The following is a 14,891-nucleotide window of genomic DNA, read 5'->3' as shown; positions in this document are numbered from 1 at the left end:
GTTAATAGTTTTCCTTGACATGAAAGGTACTTAGTTTTGTTTGGTTTTCTTAAAAGTTTTAACCTGTAAGTAATCACAATTTCCAAAATCATATCCCTGGTCCACTTGAATAAATTTATGGCAATGGTTTGACTCATATTTTTTTAAATGTATATGTAGAATAATTCAGTGAGAAATGCTAATTAACCATGGAAAGAAAACAAATTTCTTAATCTATACAATTTCATGAGATACTCTTGTAGAAGAGGTAACAAGTGATGATATAAGACTCTTTAGAAGAATACATAGAAGGATATCATTTTTTCTGTATATTGTGAGCCTTAGTTCTTTTCCTTATAATTACTGGATTTTAGGAACAAAGAAATGCAAGAATTGAATTTAAAATGTGAAATAAATTCAACATTATTGGCCATCAGGGAAATGCAAATTAAACCACACTGAAAAATCATAACACACCTATCAGAATTGCTAGAATAAAACATAGTGAAAATAACAAATGCTGGTGAGGATGCAGAGAACTGAATCACTTGCACATTGCTAGTGGAAATATAAATCAAAATTGTACAGCCACTCAGAAAAACAGATTAGTGATTTTTTTCAAAATTTTTTTATCCTCACCTGAGAACATTTTTTCATTGCTATTAGAGAGAGAGAGAGAGAGAGAGAGAGAGAAATGTCAATGTGAGAGAGAAACATTGACTGGTTGTCTTTTATACGTGCCCTGAATGGGCATCAAACCCACAACCCAGGCATGTGCCCTGACCAGGAATCAGACCCACAACCTTTTGGTGACAGACAGTATTCCAACTGACTGAGCCACATCAGCCAGGGCAACAATTTTTTTTAAATGATACATGCCTTTACCATATGACCCAACAATTGCACTCCTGGGCATTTATCATAGAGAAATTAAAACTTATGTTCACACAAACACCTGTTTTTATGTTCACATAAAAACACAAATGTTTCTAGCAGTTTTGTTCATAATAACTCAATACTGTTAACAGGCCAACCTTTATAGGTTTGACCATACTATGGCACAGTACTCAGTGATAAGAAGGGACTGCTTATTGATACCTGAAATAACTTGGATGAATCTGCAAGGAATTATGCTGAGTGGAAAAGGCAGTCCTGAAAGATCACATACTGTATAATGCTATTTATATAATGTTTTTGAACTTACAAAATTTGGGAAACAGAAAATAGATTAGTCATTGCCAGGAGTTAGAAATGAGACTGGGAGGTTTGGGGAGGTGAGGAGAGGGTGGTTATAAAAGGCGACACGAAGCAGGACGGTGGCCGTGGAAGTCGGCATCCACTAAGGAGTGTGTAACAACTCACCTGCTGAATCAACTAGCCCTGAAAATGGATGGCGCTGGAGCATCGGGCCCATACCCGGCCGTCGCTGGCAGTCGGTGGCCCACAAGCAGGGGACCGGAGCGAGGCCCAGGGGCCAGGCGGCGGGGTTTGGGGGGCCACCCCTTCCCTCTCTCCACCCCGCAGCTCTCCACACCCCGAGGAAGAGCAAGAGACATAAAGGAAAGAATAAATAAATGGGACCTCATCAAAATTAAAAGCTTCTGCACAGCTAAAGAAAACAGTATCAAAATTAAAAGAGAACCAACTGTATGGGAAAACATATTTGCCGATGATACCTCAGACAAGGGTTGAATCTCCAAAATATATAAAGAACTTACAAGACTGCACTCTAAGAAGACAAGGAATCCAATTAAAAAGTGGGCAAAGGACTTGAACAGACACTTCTCCAAGGAGGACATACAGAAAATCCAAAGACACATGAAATAATGTTCAATATTGCTAGCTATCAGAGAGATGCAAATTAAAACCACAATGAAATACCACTTCACACCAGACAGAATGACCATCATAAACAAAGCAACAAACAAGTGTTGGAGAGGTGGTGGAGAAAAGGGGACCCTAGTGCACTGCTGGTGGGACTGCAGACTGGTACAACCACTATGGAAAGCAGTATGGAACTTCCTCAGAAAACTAAAAATGGATCTGCCTTTTGACCCTGCGATTCCTCTGCTGGGACTCTATCCTAAGAATACTAAAACACCAATTCAAAAGAACCTATGCATCCCAATGTTCACAGCAGCACAATTTACAATAGCTAGATGCTGGAAGCAACCAAGATGCCCATCAGTAAATGAATGGATCAAAAAACTGTGGTACATTTACACAATGGAATTCTATGCAGCAGAAAGAAAGAAAGAGCTCCTACCCTTTGCAACAGCTTGGATGGAGCTGGAAAACATTATGCTAAGCGAAACAAGCCAGGCAGTGAAAGACAAATACCATATGATCTCACCTTTAACAGGAACCTAAATAACAAAACAAAGAAACAAGCAAAATATAACCAAAGACACTGAAATTGAGGTCAGGCTGACAGTGCCCACAGAAGAAAGTAGAGGGAATTTAAGGGGACAGTGGGAAGGGTTCACGAGAACAAACTTAAACGACACATGGTCATAAACTAAGGGGAGGGTGGTAATGGGAGGGAAGTGGGGAGGGGTGGGAGCGGGGGCTGGATCGGGAGTAAAAAGGAGAAAACTGTATATGAACAATGATTAAAATCAAATTTTAAAAAAAAGGCGACACGAGAGATCCTTATGGTGATAGAAATGCTCTGTATCCTAACTGAGGTGGTGGAAATGTGAACCTAGAGAGGTGATGGAATTAAATGGAAGTAAACATACACAAATAAAAACCAGTACAGTAAAACTAGGAAAATCTACGTAAGATCAATGGACTGTACCAACATCTATGTACTGCTTGTGCTATTATACTATAGTTTTGTAAAATGTAACTATTGGGGGAAACTGGGTAAGGTACACAGTATCTCTCAATTACTTATTACCACTGTATTTAAACCTCTAATTATCTTTAATTTTTTTCAGCAAAATGTTAGGTAAAGTAAAACTATAGGCATAAACATTGATATTTAAAATAAGAGGGTTTCAGCACAGACAGTAATATAATAAAATATTAGGAAATAGGAATACATTTTGGTAAAGCACCTTTGCAACTGCAACAGATTGGGTAGGGTTTGGGGGAGAAATAAAACAAGGAAGACGGGATTTGAAAATTAGTCACATTATCTGAAACAGCTGTTAGGATTCTGCTGCGGAGCTCTGTGGCACCGTTGAAATGCAAGTGCAAGCAGGTGGTGATTATGGCAATGAGATTTCTCTACTGAGACGGCATCCAAAATGCCACATTAGAGCAAAAATCATCTATGTGTTTATGAAAGAGAAAATGGAGATGGGAACTGGAAGCAAACTCAGTGTGGTTTTGATGATAAGTGTTCCCAAAGTCAGAAAGCCAACACCCTAAAGAAACCTTCTCAGGTTTGATTTTGAACTGTAACTCACACAGGTGCATGTACATACCAAGTTCCAACCCTCCTCTGGGAGGTTTATATTTATCCCCCACTGAGTCATGCCATACCATCAAAGGATCCTTTAAGTTGGAACATTATATCTGATATCTCTCCTCTCCTCTCATAAAAACTGTTTTGCAGGCACTTAATCTCACTTGCACCGTGTGGGGTGACCCGACTCCGGAGATCTCCTGGTTGAAGAATGAGAAGTCCCTGGCCTCAGATGACCACTGCAGCCTCAGGTTTGAAGCAGGCAAGACTGCCTTCTTCACTATCAACGGGGTGACCACCTCTGACTCTGGCAAATACGGGCTGGTTGTGAAGAACAAGTACGGCTCGGAGACAAGCGACTTCACCATCAGTGTGTTCATCCCAGAGGAGGAGGCGAGGATGGCTGCAACGAAGCCTCAGAAAGGCGCTAAGTCCAAGTGACCCGGCACCACTGGGTGGGCATTCGAGGGGATCTGCGCTGGTCCGCCTTGTGCTGCTAGTGTGCAAACGGTTTGGGTGAAGTGTAAGGAAGTCTTTGTGCTTTCAACTCCCTATTGTTGCTGGCTTGGGGGGACATTGTCAAATCTTTTATTCGTATTTTAAAAAGCACCAACTAACATTTTAATAGTTAAGACAATATTGGTAGCACAAATATTAGGAACTGGTTTTAAGCAAAAGACCAGAAAAAAAGAGGGACATTGAATGATGATCAGGAAGCAGATGAATGTGTTGAGGAGCAGAATTTGGACTTGGTTCAACCTTTACCAGTAAGTTCTCATGGATTGCAGTTAAGCACCAGGATGGAGTCAAGACAGTGACTAGTTAAGCAAACAAGTATGTTTCATGTATTGTTGAGATAGTGGTGTGCATTTCTGTCGGTGGCCTTTTGATTTGGAACCTCCTCAGTATTAATAAAGAGTCCTCACCTTTCCTCTTCCTCATCAGCATTTCTTTCATTGTTCTTTAGTGGCTGCTCTGCTGGATGGCCTCTGCTGCATCTCTCTTGCCACTTTGTGTAGCTCATCTTCCAATTTAAATTCCTTTGGGTTAAAGCAGTACCTTTATAGCAGGATCTGATAAGTCATCCAAGGTCAACTGAAGTTCAGAGGTGTGAAATTGCTCTGTCACTGTATAGCTGTTAGCTTACTGGACAATCAAGTTGATTTCATTGTTAAGACACCCAAAGTAATTGAAGGTAATGTCAATTAAGGATAAGAGGGTGTGGGGTGTCTAATATTAGAACTGGTGCCTAAGCTCCCACAGCTAAAAAAACAAACAACTCTCACTCTAAATTGAGACCTGCCAACTTTGGGACCTGCCCCTCCTTGCAGGACATGACTATAGGCAGCATTCTGCTCTAGGAAATGTGGTTCTTCCCCCACCTGTACTCCCAACCACCACTACCACACACACACACACACACACACACACACACAAACACACTCAATCACTCACACATTACTGGACAAAAATAGTAATGGTAAAAGGTGGTCTCCCCCTCCTTCTTCCTGCCAAGGGTCAGGGACAGGACAACAGACTCCCTTATACAGTTTGGAGGGGCACTTACTCATCCCCCCCCTTGCAAAGTTTGGGCTGGAAATTATGTCTTATCTGACTGTCGCTGATTCCCTTGTCCAGCCCAGTGCCCCATGCCGTTGCCGTGACATTGAACACTGGGCAGGAACAAGATGCTGTACTCCCACTTACAGGCATGGCAAGTTGATGAGGTCCCTGAGGGTCATGGGGACCCTATGGAGAGTGGGTGACCTTAAGCAGTCTAAAGTTCTCCACCCTCTTGGCAAGAGGACTCCTTCTGACAAGTGGACCCAAAAAGGATGGACACAAGGAGAGGAGCTGAAGAGAGGAGAAAGGGTGAAGCAGGGGTGGAGCTGCGAGACAAGGAACTGTGCAAGTGAGAGGCCCCTAAGACTTTACACAGAACCCGAACATACCTCTCATGAGACCAACAACAGAGTCCCAGTGTTGGGAGAAGGGAGGGAAGGAGTTGTATACTACCCACCCCTCAATTCCATGCTACCCACCCCTCAATTCCATGCCACTGGAGCCCAAACTGAGGATGAAACAGAAGGATTTGGATCCAATGAAAACACAATTTTAGAACAATGTGTTCTAAATTCTGAAATTGTGTGAGAGTTTAGGAAATCAAAGTGGGTTATCATTAAGATCCCTGCCATCCAGCATAGACTTGATGGAACACAGTGGCAGTGAGGAAGGAAAATAGTTTTCATATTCATAGCTCTATAAGCTGAAACTACTCAAATGGTTATAAGAATGATTCCTGCCAGTATAATGACCAACCAAACTAAATCAGCTATGATTTGATGGCTTAGTTAAAAATCTGCTGTTTCTACAGGGAATGAAACTGAAGATCCTTTTCACTTATGAGAATCTGTGACCTGCTAAATGTGATTTATTGGTATGCAGAGCATCATGTGGGAGCATAGGAAAGACTCCTCAGAGTTTAGTTTTATAAAATTGATATTCAATATATTAAAGTAATAAATTTAAAAATCCAGATATTCCTAAATTCTTGAAGTTTAGCTTTAAAATCTCATTTTTTTCCATTTAAAAATCTAGCTATTGAAAGAAATTATTTTAAGGGTATTTTATAGTATAACTAAATTCTATTCAACTTGTTAAACTGTATTTAGTAATGAATATATTTGCTTTCCATTTTAAATACTACTATTGTCTGACTTACCAAACAAAAACTTTGTAAGAACTTAAATAACTTTAATAACCTATAAAATTAAGTACATAAATATGGAAAATTTTGAGTTCTTTTAAATTTACCTATTTGTATACAGACTTAGTAAGACCTCAATAAAAATCACAATCATTAAACATTTTAAGTGAGAATCATAAAGCTGAGCTATTACTAGAATAAAGTTTATGAAACCATTATAAGTACATAGAAATCAAATATACAGAGATGCTATAATCAAAAATAATAACATTACCCAGCTACAGTCCCTGTGTCCTGAGACTAGAGTTTTAATACCCATGCCAGAACAAGAGACATGAGCTTATTATTCAAAATGGAAGCTGCACACCAAGATCTCAGCACAAAGCTGGCATGCACAAAGGATAGACTAGTTTTAAAAAATGGGAATAATAAAAATATCGCCAACTGACATGAAGAAGCTATATGGAAGTTTGCCATCTGGTTCTGAGTAGAAAAAGAAAGTTAACAATTCCTCACGCCAGTACTGAATACTCGTGAGGTCCAAATTTATTGTACCACATGGTGTAGGAACCCCAAGCCAAGAGTTCCCATAAAAAAGGCTAATGTATGGGGCCCCAGAGAAGCAAGTGTAAAACTATACTACGAAGGCCTTCTGTGTCTGGTCACAAAGGATTACTGTTATGGAAATTGTCCTCCCACCATAAACAACTAGAAAACCAGGCAAAATATATGGGAAAAAACCTGGGGCATTGGCAGGTCTGTGACCTGGGGAAAGGGAAACAGTAATGAGAGAGTATGTTCATCCCAACTTATTACTGGGACACACTGCTCAGGCTGCACCCAGTGGGAACGACCTGTCAGTCTGGCTGAATTTAGGGGATAAGATTGAAGTTCAAGGAGGCTGAAGTGGCTAGAATTTGTGGGAAAGAATATTAGAAAGAAGGTATTTGCACAGGGAAGGAGCACCAGACTGCTGTAGATGGGTTTCTGGCTGAGCTGCTTTGTGGGTGGTGGGGAAGAGCCGCTGAGAAGTAGTAGACCAGGAGCTTGCCACTCCCCACATGGGTTGGAAGCAGTTCTCCTTTGCATCAGCTGGAATGAAAAGACTTTGTAATACATGGAGCATTGGGTAGAGTGCTCAGAGGTGTTTCATGTTAGTAGTGAAGGTAGATTCATCCTAAACTTAAAGCTGCTCCAACACTCTATCAAAACTTAAAAGCAAGCCTCTAAAGGATAAAATATCCGATGGTGTGTCAGAACAAATGCAATGCATTTTAAATGAATACATTTCCAAACAGCATGAAATTCACAATAGCTGGCATCCAGTAAAAAATCAGCAGGTGTACAAACATGCAAGAAAACATGACCAATGACCAAAAGAAAAGTAAATTAAAGATAAGTAAGTCCTGGGGTTGTAGTGTACAGCATGGTGACTATAGTTAATAATACTGTATTACATATTTGAAAGTTGCTTAGGGAGATCTTAAGAGTTCTCATCACAAGGAAAAAATATAACTGTGACAGGATTAACTAAACTTATTGAAGTAGTCATTTCACATAATATATACATATATCAAACCATCATGTTGTGCACCTAAAACTAATACAATGTTATGTGTCACTTCTATCTCAATAAAATTGGAAAAAAATCATCCTATATACAAATATTATGGAAGTATCAAGAATAATCAGTTATTAATTTAATCTGCTTATTTAAGCAGATAATGAAAATTCAAAGTAGTTTTTAGTCATTTTAACACTATAATCCCAACAAAAAACGTAAGCATAATTTCAAAAAAAGATGCTTACGTACCTCTTGTAATATGATGACCTATGTGTATATCAGTATTTGTTGATGGTGGCTTATAATTATGTAACTTGAAATGTCATTGCTATAGTTTTATGCTTATTAACCTGTTTAAGTGAGCAGATTTCTGTAATTTAATAGAATAATACATACTTGGAGAGAAAAGGTACATTAATAAAAACAAACCCCAAAATGACAGGGATGATGGAATTAGCAGACATGGACCTTAAAATATCTGATATAACTATATTCTATATTCTTAAGAAGTCTAAGGAAAGACTGGATATATTAAGTATAGATATGGAAGAATACCAAGGCATGTCATAATGAATTTGCTAAAAAACATTGATAAAGAGAAAATCTTAAAAGCAGCCAGAGGAAAAAAAAACCATTATGTAGAGCACAGGTGGCAAACACAAGGCCCGCGGGCCGAATGTGGCCCTCTACCTTGTTTTATCTGGTACCTTGTATCTACCCGCTGCAGTGCCGAGCTCTCACTTAACTGTTAAGGAGTAGTTACATTATACAGTCCTAAAATTACATTCGGCCCTCTGAAGGCAACCGTGAGGCTGATGTGGCCCCTGGTGAAAATGAGTGTGATACCCCTGATGTAGAGGAACGAAAGGGGGAATGACACAGACTTCTCATGAGAAACTATAGAAGCCAGAGTACCATGGAGCAAGCAAGGCCTTTAAAATGCCAAATGAAAAACAAAAAGCCTCTTTACTGATGACAGCATTCAAAAATTCAGGCAAGATAAAGACTTTATCTGACAAACTAAAGCTGAGCAATCTGCTACTAGCAGATCTGCACTGAAAAAAAAAATGTTAAAGGAAGTTCTTCAGGCAGAAGGCAAATGGTATGAGATGGAAATTTAGATCAACAACAAATGAAAAATAGCAGAACTGGTAAACATGTGTTCAAATATTAAGTACATTCTTTTCATTTTTAAGGTCTTCTTCTTGCTCCTGAGACCCCTCTGCCAGAGGCAGTCTGGCCCAGCCACATACTCAGAGCATGCATTCCCTCCACACCGACCTTGGCCAATGCTAGGGTTCTCAGGCTTGAGTATCCATCTCATTGCAGGGGCTGTGTGGAAGTAGATGCAGGCCCCACCACTGATAGCATGTGCCATCTTCCCTCCCTCTAGTCATAGTAAGTCCAACCCTACTCAGTGCTGAACCACTCAGGAGGGTCTTACAGCATCTCTGCGAGAGTGGTGGCCAGGAGATGAGGATGCACATATCAGAGAGACATGTAGGAGTTAAGTGGGCAGGACTTGGCTGTGGATTGGAGAGGGATTGGAAGAGATGGAATTGCTCAGAAGGATTCACTGACCTAGCTGTAGGTTTGGGTAGCTGGGTGGATGTTTGTGTCTTCTGAAAGGGGAGCAGCCCAGAGACAGAAGGAGAGGTGTCTATTGAGGGCAGGGTGTATGACAAAAACTTGGGGTAAGAACTTAGTGTATTCAAAAGATACCAGCTACAAAGAATAGCTGCCACAAGATGGTTCTAAATGAGAGAGAAGATGCCACCACTGAAGCCACATTTCTGGGACTGGTCAAAGAGAAGACTTTCCACAGAGGCCACCAGAATGAGAGTGTTCTACCATATAGCTCCAACTATAAGAACAGGATGCAATATGAGATGGAAAATCAGAAAGCAAAAGAGGATGATGTTTAAGTGATTACTTGGATTGAATTATTAGATAAAATAAAAGAAAAATTGTGAGTTAAAATACTGGAACTCAATTCTTATACAACATATTAAAAAACAAACTATGATGCATTAATAAATCTACATTAGGACAGCAAATACTTTACAATAGAGGAATTAAAATCCTGTTCTCTCAGGCATATAACAAGGAATTTTCTTTACTGCTTTGACAGTTACTGGAATACTTCCAGGTACTACATTGTTTTGCTGGTGCCAACTAACATTGTGTTGTTATTAGCACAAACTGTATGTTCTGATTACTTCTGAGTATCTACTGCTATCAACTGAAAACATGATTTATGGATTAATAGTTCCACTGGCAGAGTTTCAAGTGTTTGTTATGTTCTACTTTGTGGTTCTGCTTTGCTTATCCACAGAAAGACATTTAGATAAAATTCACAGATTTTATGGAAGATTACAAGCTTAATACACAATGACCACCATGTCCTGTCTTTAGATATTTACATTTTGACCTTTACCTCAAGGCCATATAAAGTTGTTTAATAACAGTCTTAGATGATTTAAACACTGCCAAAAAATTAATTGGTATATGTCTATCATAATCTTAGTCTCTAAAATTTACATAAAATCTCCAAAATTACCTAGCTCATAATTATTAAGATCTAAGTGACTTTCATACTATACTTTTAACACACTTTATTGTGTCTAGTGTCCAGCAGGGATGAGAAGACAGTACTTCTCGCAAAGCTCACATGCATGCTGTGGACACTGAGAGATAGTACTTCTCCATTTAAGAATAGATGTCTTCATTTTGAAAAGGAGAGAGAACAACATGCAAATCTGTTTTATTTAAAACACTTTGGAAACAAAATACACCTGCCTTAAATAAATAATGAAAGGAGTGTTCCACTCCCTGGTCTTGAGTTTCTTGGTCTCCCTTTCCTCTCCTCTCTAGTTTAAAAAGAGCAAGGAGTATAACCCACAAGAGCGGGACTTCCACCTGAAGAATTACTATCACCCATAACAGCACATGAAAGCCGCCTCCGCCACTTGCCACAAGATGGTTCTAAATGAGAGAGAAGATGCCACCACTGAAGCCACATTTCTGGGACTGGTCAAAGAGAAGACTTTCCGCAGAGGCCACCAGAATGAGAGTGTTCTACCATGTAGATTTTATTTTGACCACCCAGGTTGATCTTAGTTATCTAAACGTAACTCCCAACTGAGTACATCCGGTAGCTGCCTGTAGAAAGCCTCTCCAAGAAGATGTATGTGCCAAATGTAGCACACATATTAACAACCTCCCTGCCATTCCTTTCTGTTCTTTACAGTTTAATTTCCCCACCTGGAAAGTTCTAACCAGGCCTCAGAACCCTCTTTGCTCTCAGACTTATGTCAACACAGGCATCCAGTTCATGAGCTTGCCCCATGGTCTAGTCCCTTTTCACCAGAATGTCACATGAGAAGTGTCTCTTTCTCATACATCCAAAACCAGAAACCACATTGCCAGGAGGAGCTTTTTGTTTCACCGGGAAAAAAAAAACTGTGCAAAAGAAGAGAACAACTCATTACTGAGACAGAATTGAGAAATCTGAAATCTTCCTCTCAGGAGAAAGTTTGAACAGTATTGAAAGTACAGATGAAGAAATAATGAAAATTTTTTAAAAAATCCTTGTTTTCTCCTCAAAACTGAAATAGAAGGCAATTACCTATATCTTATAAAATACAATATATCACTTTTTCTACTTATTTATTCATCCAACAAACATCAATGGGCCTGGGTCAGGCCCCTCAGCACAAAAGGCTGACCCACAATGGTAGGGCACCCTCTGAAATTCTGCCTTCTAGCAGGATTTATGTCTGGTCTAAATGGAAAATCACGGGAATCTTTGACCTCTGGATGGGCATTCCCAGAAGTCATGGAATCGAACTAGGGACAGAATTGTTTTTTTCCATCTCAATGGACAAAGAATGAAGCCAGATGAGAGTTGCTCAGTGTGTTGGTGCCTGAGAGGGTGTGAGGGGAGAAAAAGAAGAAGGGAAGAGAATAATTATTGGCTTTAATGCATAAACTGCTTATCTATAAAAATTAGACTATTTTCTGTAAAGATTTTCAATTGGACTTTTCCTCAATTTTATATTGCTTCAGATTTTTAATCAGGATTTTTTTTTCTTATCTAGGCTACCGTAGGGTTGTTGCCATTTCACAAAATTGCTCTGTACTTAAAATGCTATGTTAAAGAAGGTCATTGGCTTAAAATATAAGCCACAAAAGAAATAGAAAAGCTTTAAGTAAAAATATGATAAACCATTTTAGCTAAGATAGTAAAAACTCTTTATTTGTGCTTTAAAATATGGTCATGCTAAAATCACTCTATCTTATAAAACAGAGACACTTTCATGTCCCTAATTCTGCTAAAATCTGAGTCAATGGCACAGATATAGAGCTAATGTGTCCCTTTTCCACCCTTCTTTAATAATACATAAGTAAAATAAAGGGTGAGGATATTCAGTAAGTGTTCAGACCTTTGTTGATAAGTAATTTAGAGCAAAATAAGTCAAGAGACTAAATGTTAAAAAAAACCCCGAACACACATTAATGCAAAAGTTTATTTCAGTGGTATGTTATAGATATATAGTTGTATATTATTATTATTGTGTCTTTATATATTATATATAGATATATAGTTGTATGTTATTACTGTATTATAATCATATTATACTATATTATATTATATTGTATTATAGTTGCATGTTATAGAGATACACATGATAAAGATTAGAGGAGTTGAGCTCTCAAAAAAATTACATAAGGACCTGAAAATAGTAAAGCATTTGGAATGCTCCTCATTTCCATGGTAGCCACAGTTACAGAGATGCCATGTGTTCTTTGTCAACTCAGAACGTTTGTTACAAAGACATCATTCAAAATAAGAGTCAAACTCTGGGAACTCCCTTTAAAATTAAATGGGAAAAACATCAGAAAGTGTTTACTTCTCTAGTCTTGAAAGTATTTTATGTAGAAATTAGGCAAGTTGCTGGGAAAAAATTCTAACCCAATTCACCTCTGCTGTGGGCCTTTTGTATGAATTATTGAGAATTTCACATCGTTACAGCATGCCATTCTCTCTTACTAAAGGTATCCACCTGCCTGTATAAAGGTACACATGCATTTCATGCCTGTCCCACTAAAGCTTTCAAAGTGCTCTCCTTAAGTAGCTGGCAAAAATTTTGTTAAGCAGGTAATGTCTTAAAATGAGTCAATTATTGATCAGAGATTTTTGTATCTTCTCAACACTTGACTTCAGATGGGAAATATAGGCGAGTTTGGCTGTTTTTGTTACCATACATTTATTCTTTCAACAAATATTTATCAAGCAAAGACTGTGAGGATACAAAGATGAATGAGATGGAGATTTTCCCTCAGGGTACCACATCTAACAGATGCAATGATGGGAATATGAAGTACCATAACACAAGCAACAAGTTCATAAGGAAAATACAGACAACATGCTATTATCTTAGCTCAGAGGTGCTGTGCAATACTTGCTCTATAGTGAGGGGAAGATAAAGAGTAAGGTGAAATACAGGATTCAGGAAACGCTGGAAGAAGTAGAAACATTTTATGAGCTTTGATGGGCAGGTAGGTTTTAGCTATTTTAAGACTGAAGGGAGCCCTGGCTGGTTTGGCTCAGGGGATTGAGTGTGGGCCTGCAAAGCAAAGGATTGCTGGTTCGATTCTGAGTCAGGGCCCATGCCTGGATTGTAGGCTAGGTCCCCAGCTAGGGGCACGTGAGAGGCAACCTATCAATGTAGCTCTCAGACATCAATATTTCTCTCTCTCTCTTTCTCCCTCCTTTCTCCTTGCTCTAAAAATAAATAAATTCTACAATAAATTTTTTTAAGAATGAAAAAGTTATGATATAAACACAGAGGTCTATTCAGAAGGTATCCAGCCATGTACTATGAAAAATAGAGATATTTATAAGAAGATACAAGATACAAGAAACATTGTACATAGGACAAAGACACCTCAGCCCCCTTCAAAGTAGGTACCTTGGGACCTCACAGTTTTCCCAGCATCTCTTCCACTGTTCAAAACACTCTGCAAATTCCTCTGTTGGAATTGCCATCAGCTGCCCCATCATATTTTCCTGAATCTCATTGATGATCTGAAATCTCTTCCCTTTCAAAGGTGATTTTTGGGAAAAGCTAGAGGTCACAGGGTGCCAAATCTGGGCTGTTGCAGGGCTGAGTCATCTGGGTGATTTGACATTTTGCAGGAAACTCTGCATGAGACATGACGCATGAGCTGGCAGGTTGCTGTGATGAAGCTGCCAATCACCAGTTGCCCATAGCTGTGGGTGTTTTCTTCGTATTGCATCTCTCGACCAATGAAGAATATTGAGGTAGTACTCCTTATTACTTGTTTGGCCTGGAGGGGCTTACTGGTAATGGACAACACCTTCCCAATCAAAAAACACAGTTAATGTGGTCTTGATCTTTCTGCGACTTTGCCATGCCTTCTTTGGATATGGAGAACCAGGCAACTTGTATTGGAATGACTGGGCTTTCATTTCCAGATCATAGCTATACACACACAATTCATCTCCAGTTACGTCCTTTTTGAGGAAATCTGGTTCATTGGTAGCAGTTTGACTCAAGTCATTAACAACTACAGCACAATATTCCTTCTGCTCTAGTAGCAGAAGCCATGGAATGAATTTTGTCACAACACATTTCATGCCATGATCCTGCATCAAAATCTCAGACACAGTAGTTTTTAGAATCCCCAGATCAGCTTCTAGTTCTTTCACTGTTGGTCACCGATCTTTGTTGACTGCAGCCTGTACACATTCAACATTCTCAGGTGTTCTGCTTATTATAGGCTTTCCAGAACATGGATCACTTTCAAAAGATTCTCAGCCATCTTTGAAGCATTTGTGTCTCATTTGTATTTGCGCTGCACTCATTGCATCATCCTTGAAATCCTTCAGAATCATCTGAGTAGTTTCCATGGAGGAATGTTCAAGCTTAATGCAAAATTTGATGCAGATTCATTGCTCTACTTGTTCAGTCATGTTGAATGTGATGGCCACACAATACACATGCTCACTTAATGGTGTTGACTACCCCTACTGACTAGTAGAGTGAAGTCATCATTGTTCACACATGCACATTCCAGTCCACTCTCTTTGGCTGCCAGGTTACATCGAAGTCATGCAAACCATTCTGGTTATATTAACAGTGGCTGGACTTTTTCTGGACAGACCTTGTATTTTAGACAGCAGAAAATGTAATACAGTT

At 39.1% G+C, this 14,891-nt stretch overlaps 1 protein-coding gene across 4 annotated transcripts in view; it reads left to right on the top strand.

Moving 5' to 3' along the window:
- MYOM1 (myomesin 1) overlaps positions 1-4,335 on the top strand; it is a 142,026-nt gene extending 137,691 nt beyond the window's left edge. For all 4 annotated transcript variants that reach the window (XM_028524763.2, XM_036009254.1, XM_036009255.1 and 1 more), the window contains one exon: positions 3,545-4,335. In XM_028524763.2, the coding sequence (XP_028380564.2) occupies positions 3,545-3,835 (291 nt within the window). In that variant the 3' untranslated portion in view covers positions 3,836-4,335. The remainder of the gene's footprint in view (positions 1-3,544) is intronic.
- The last annotated feature ends 10,556 nt before the right edge of the window (positions 4,336-14,891 follow it).

Source organism: Phyllostomus discolor, chromosome 9 (genome assembly GCF_004126475.2).
Source record: "Phyllostomus discolor isolate MPI-MPIP mPhyDis1 chromosome 9, mPhyDis1.pri.v3, whole genome shotgun sequence".
In the NCBI taxonomy this organism is placed as follows: domain Eukaryota; kingdom Metazoa; phylum Chordata; class Mammalia; order Chiroptera; family Phyllostomidae; genus Phyllostomus; species Phyllostomus discolor.
This window is presented reverse-complemented; position numbering and strand designations above follow the sequence as displayed.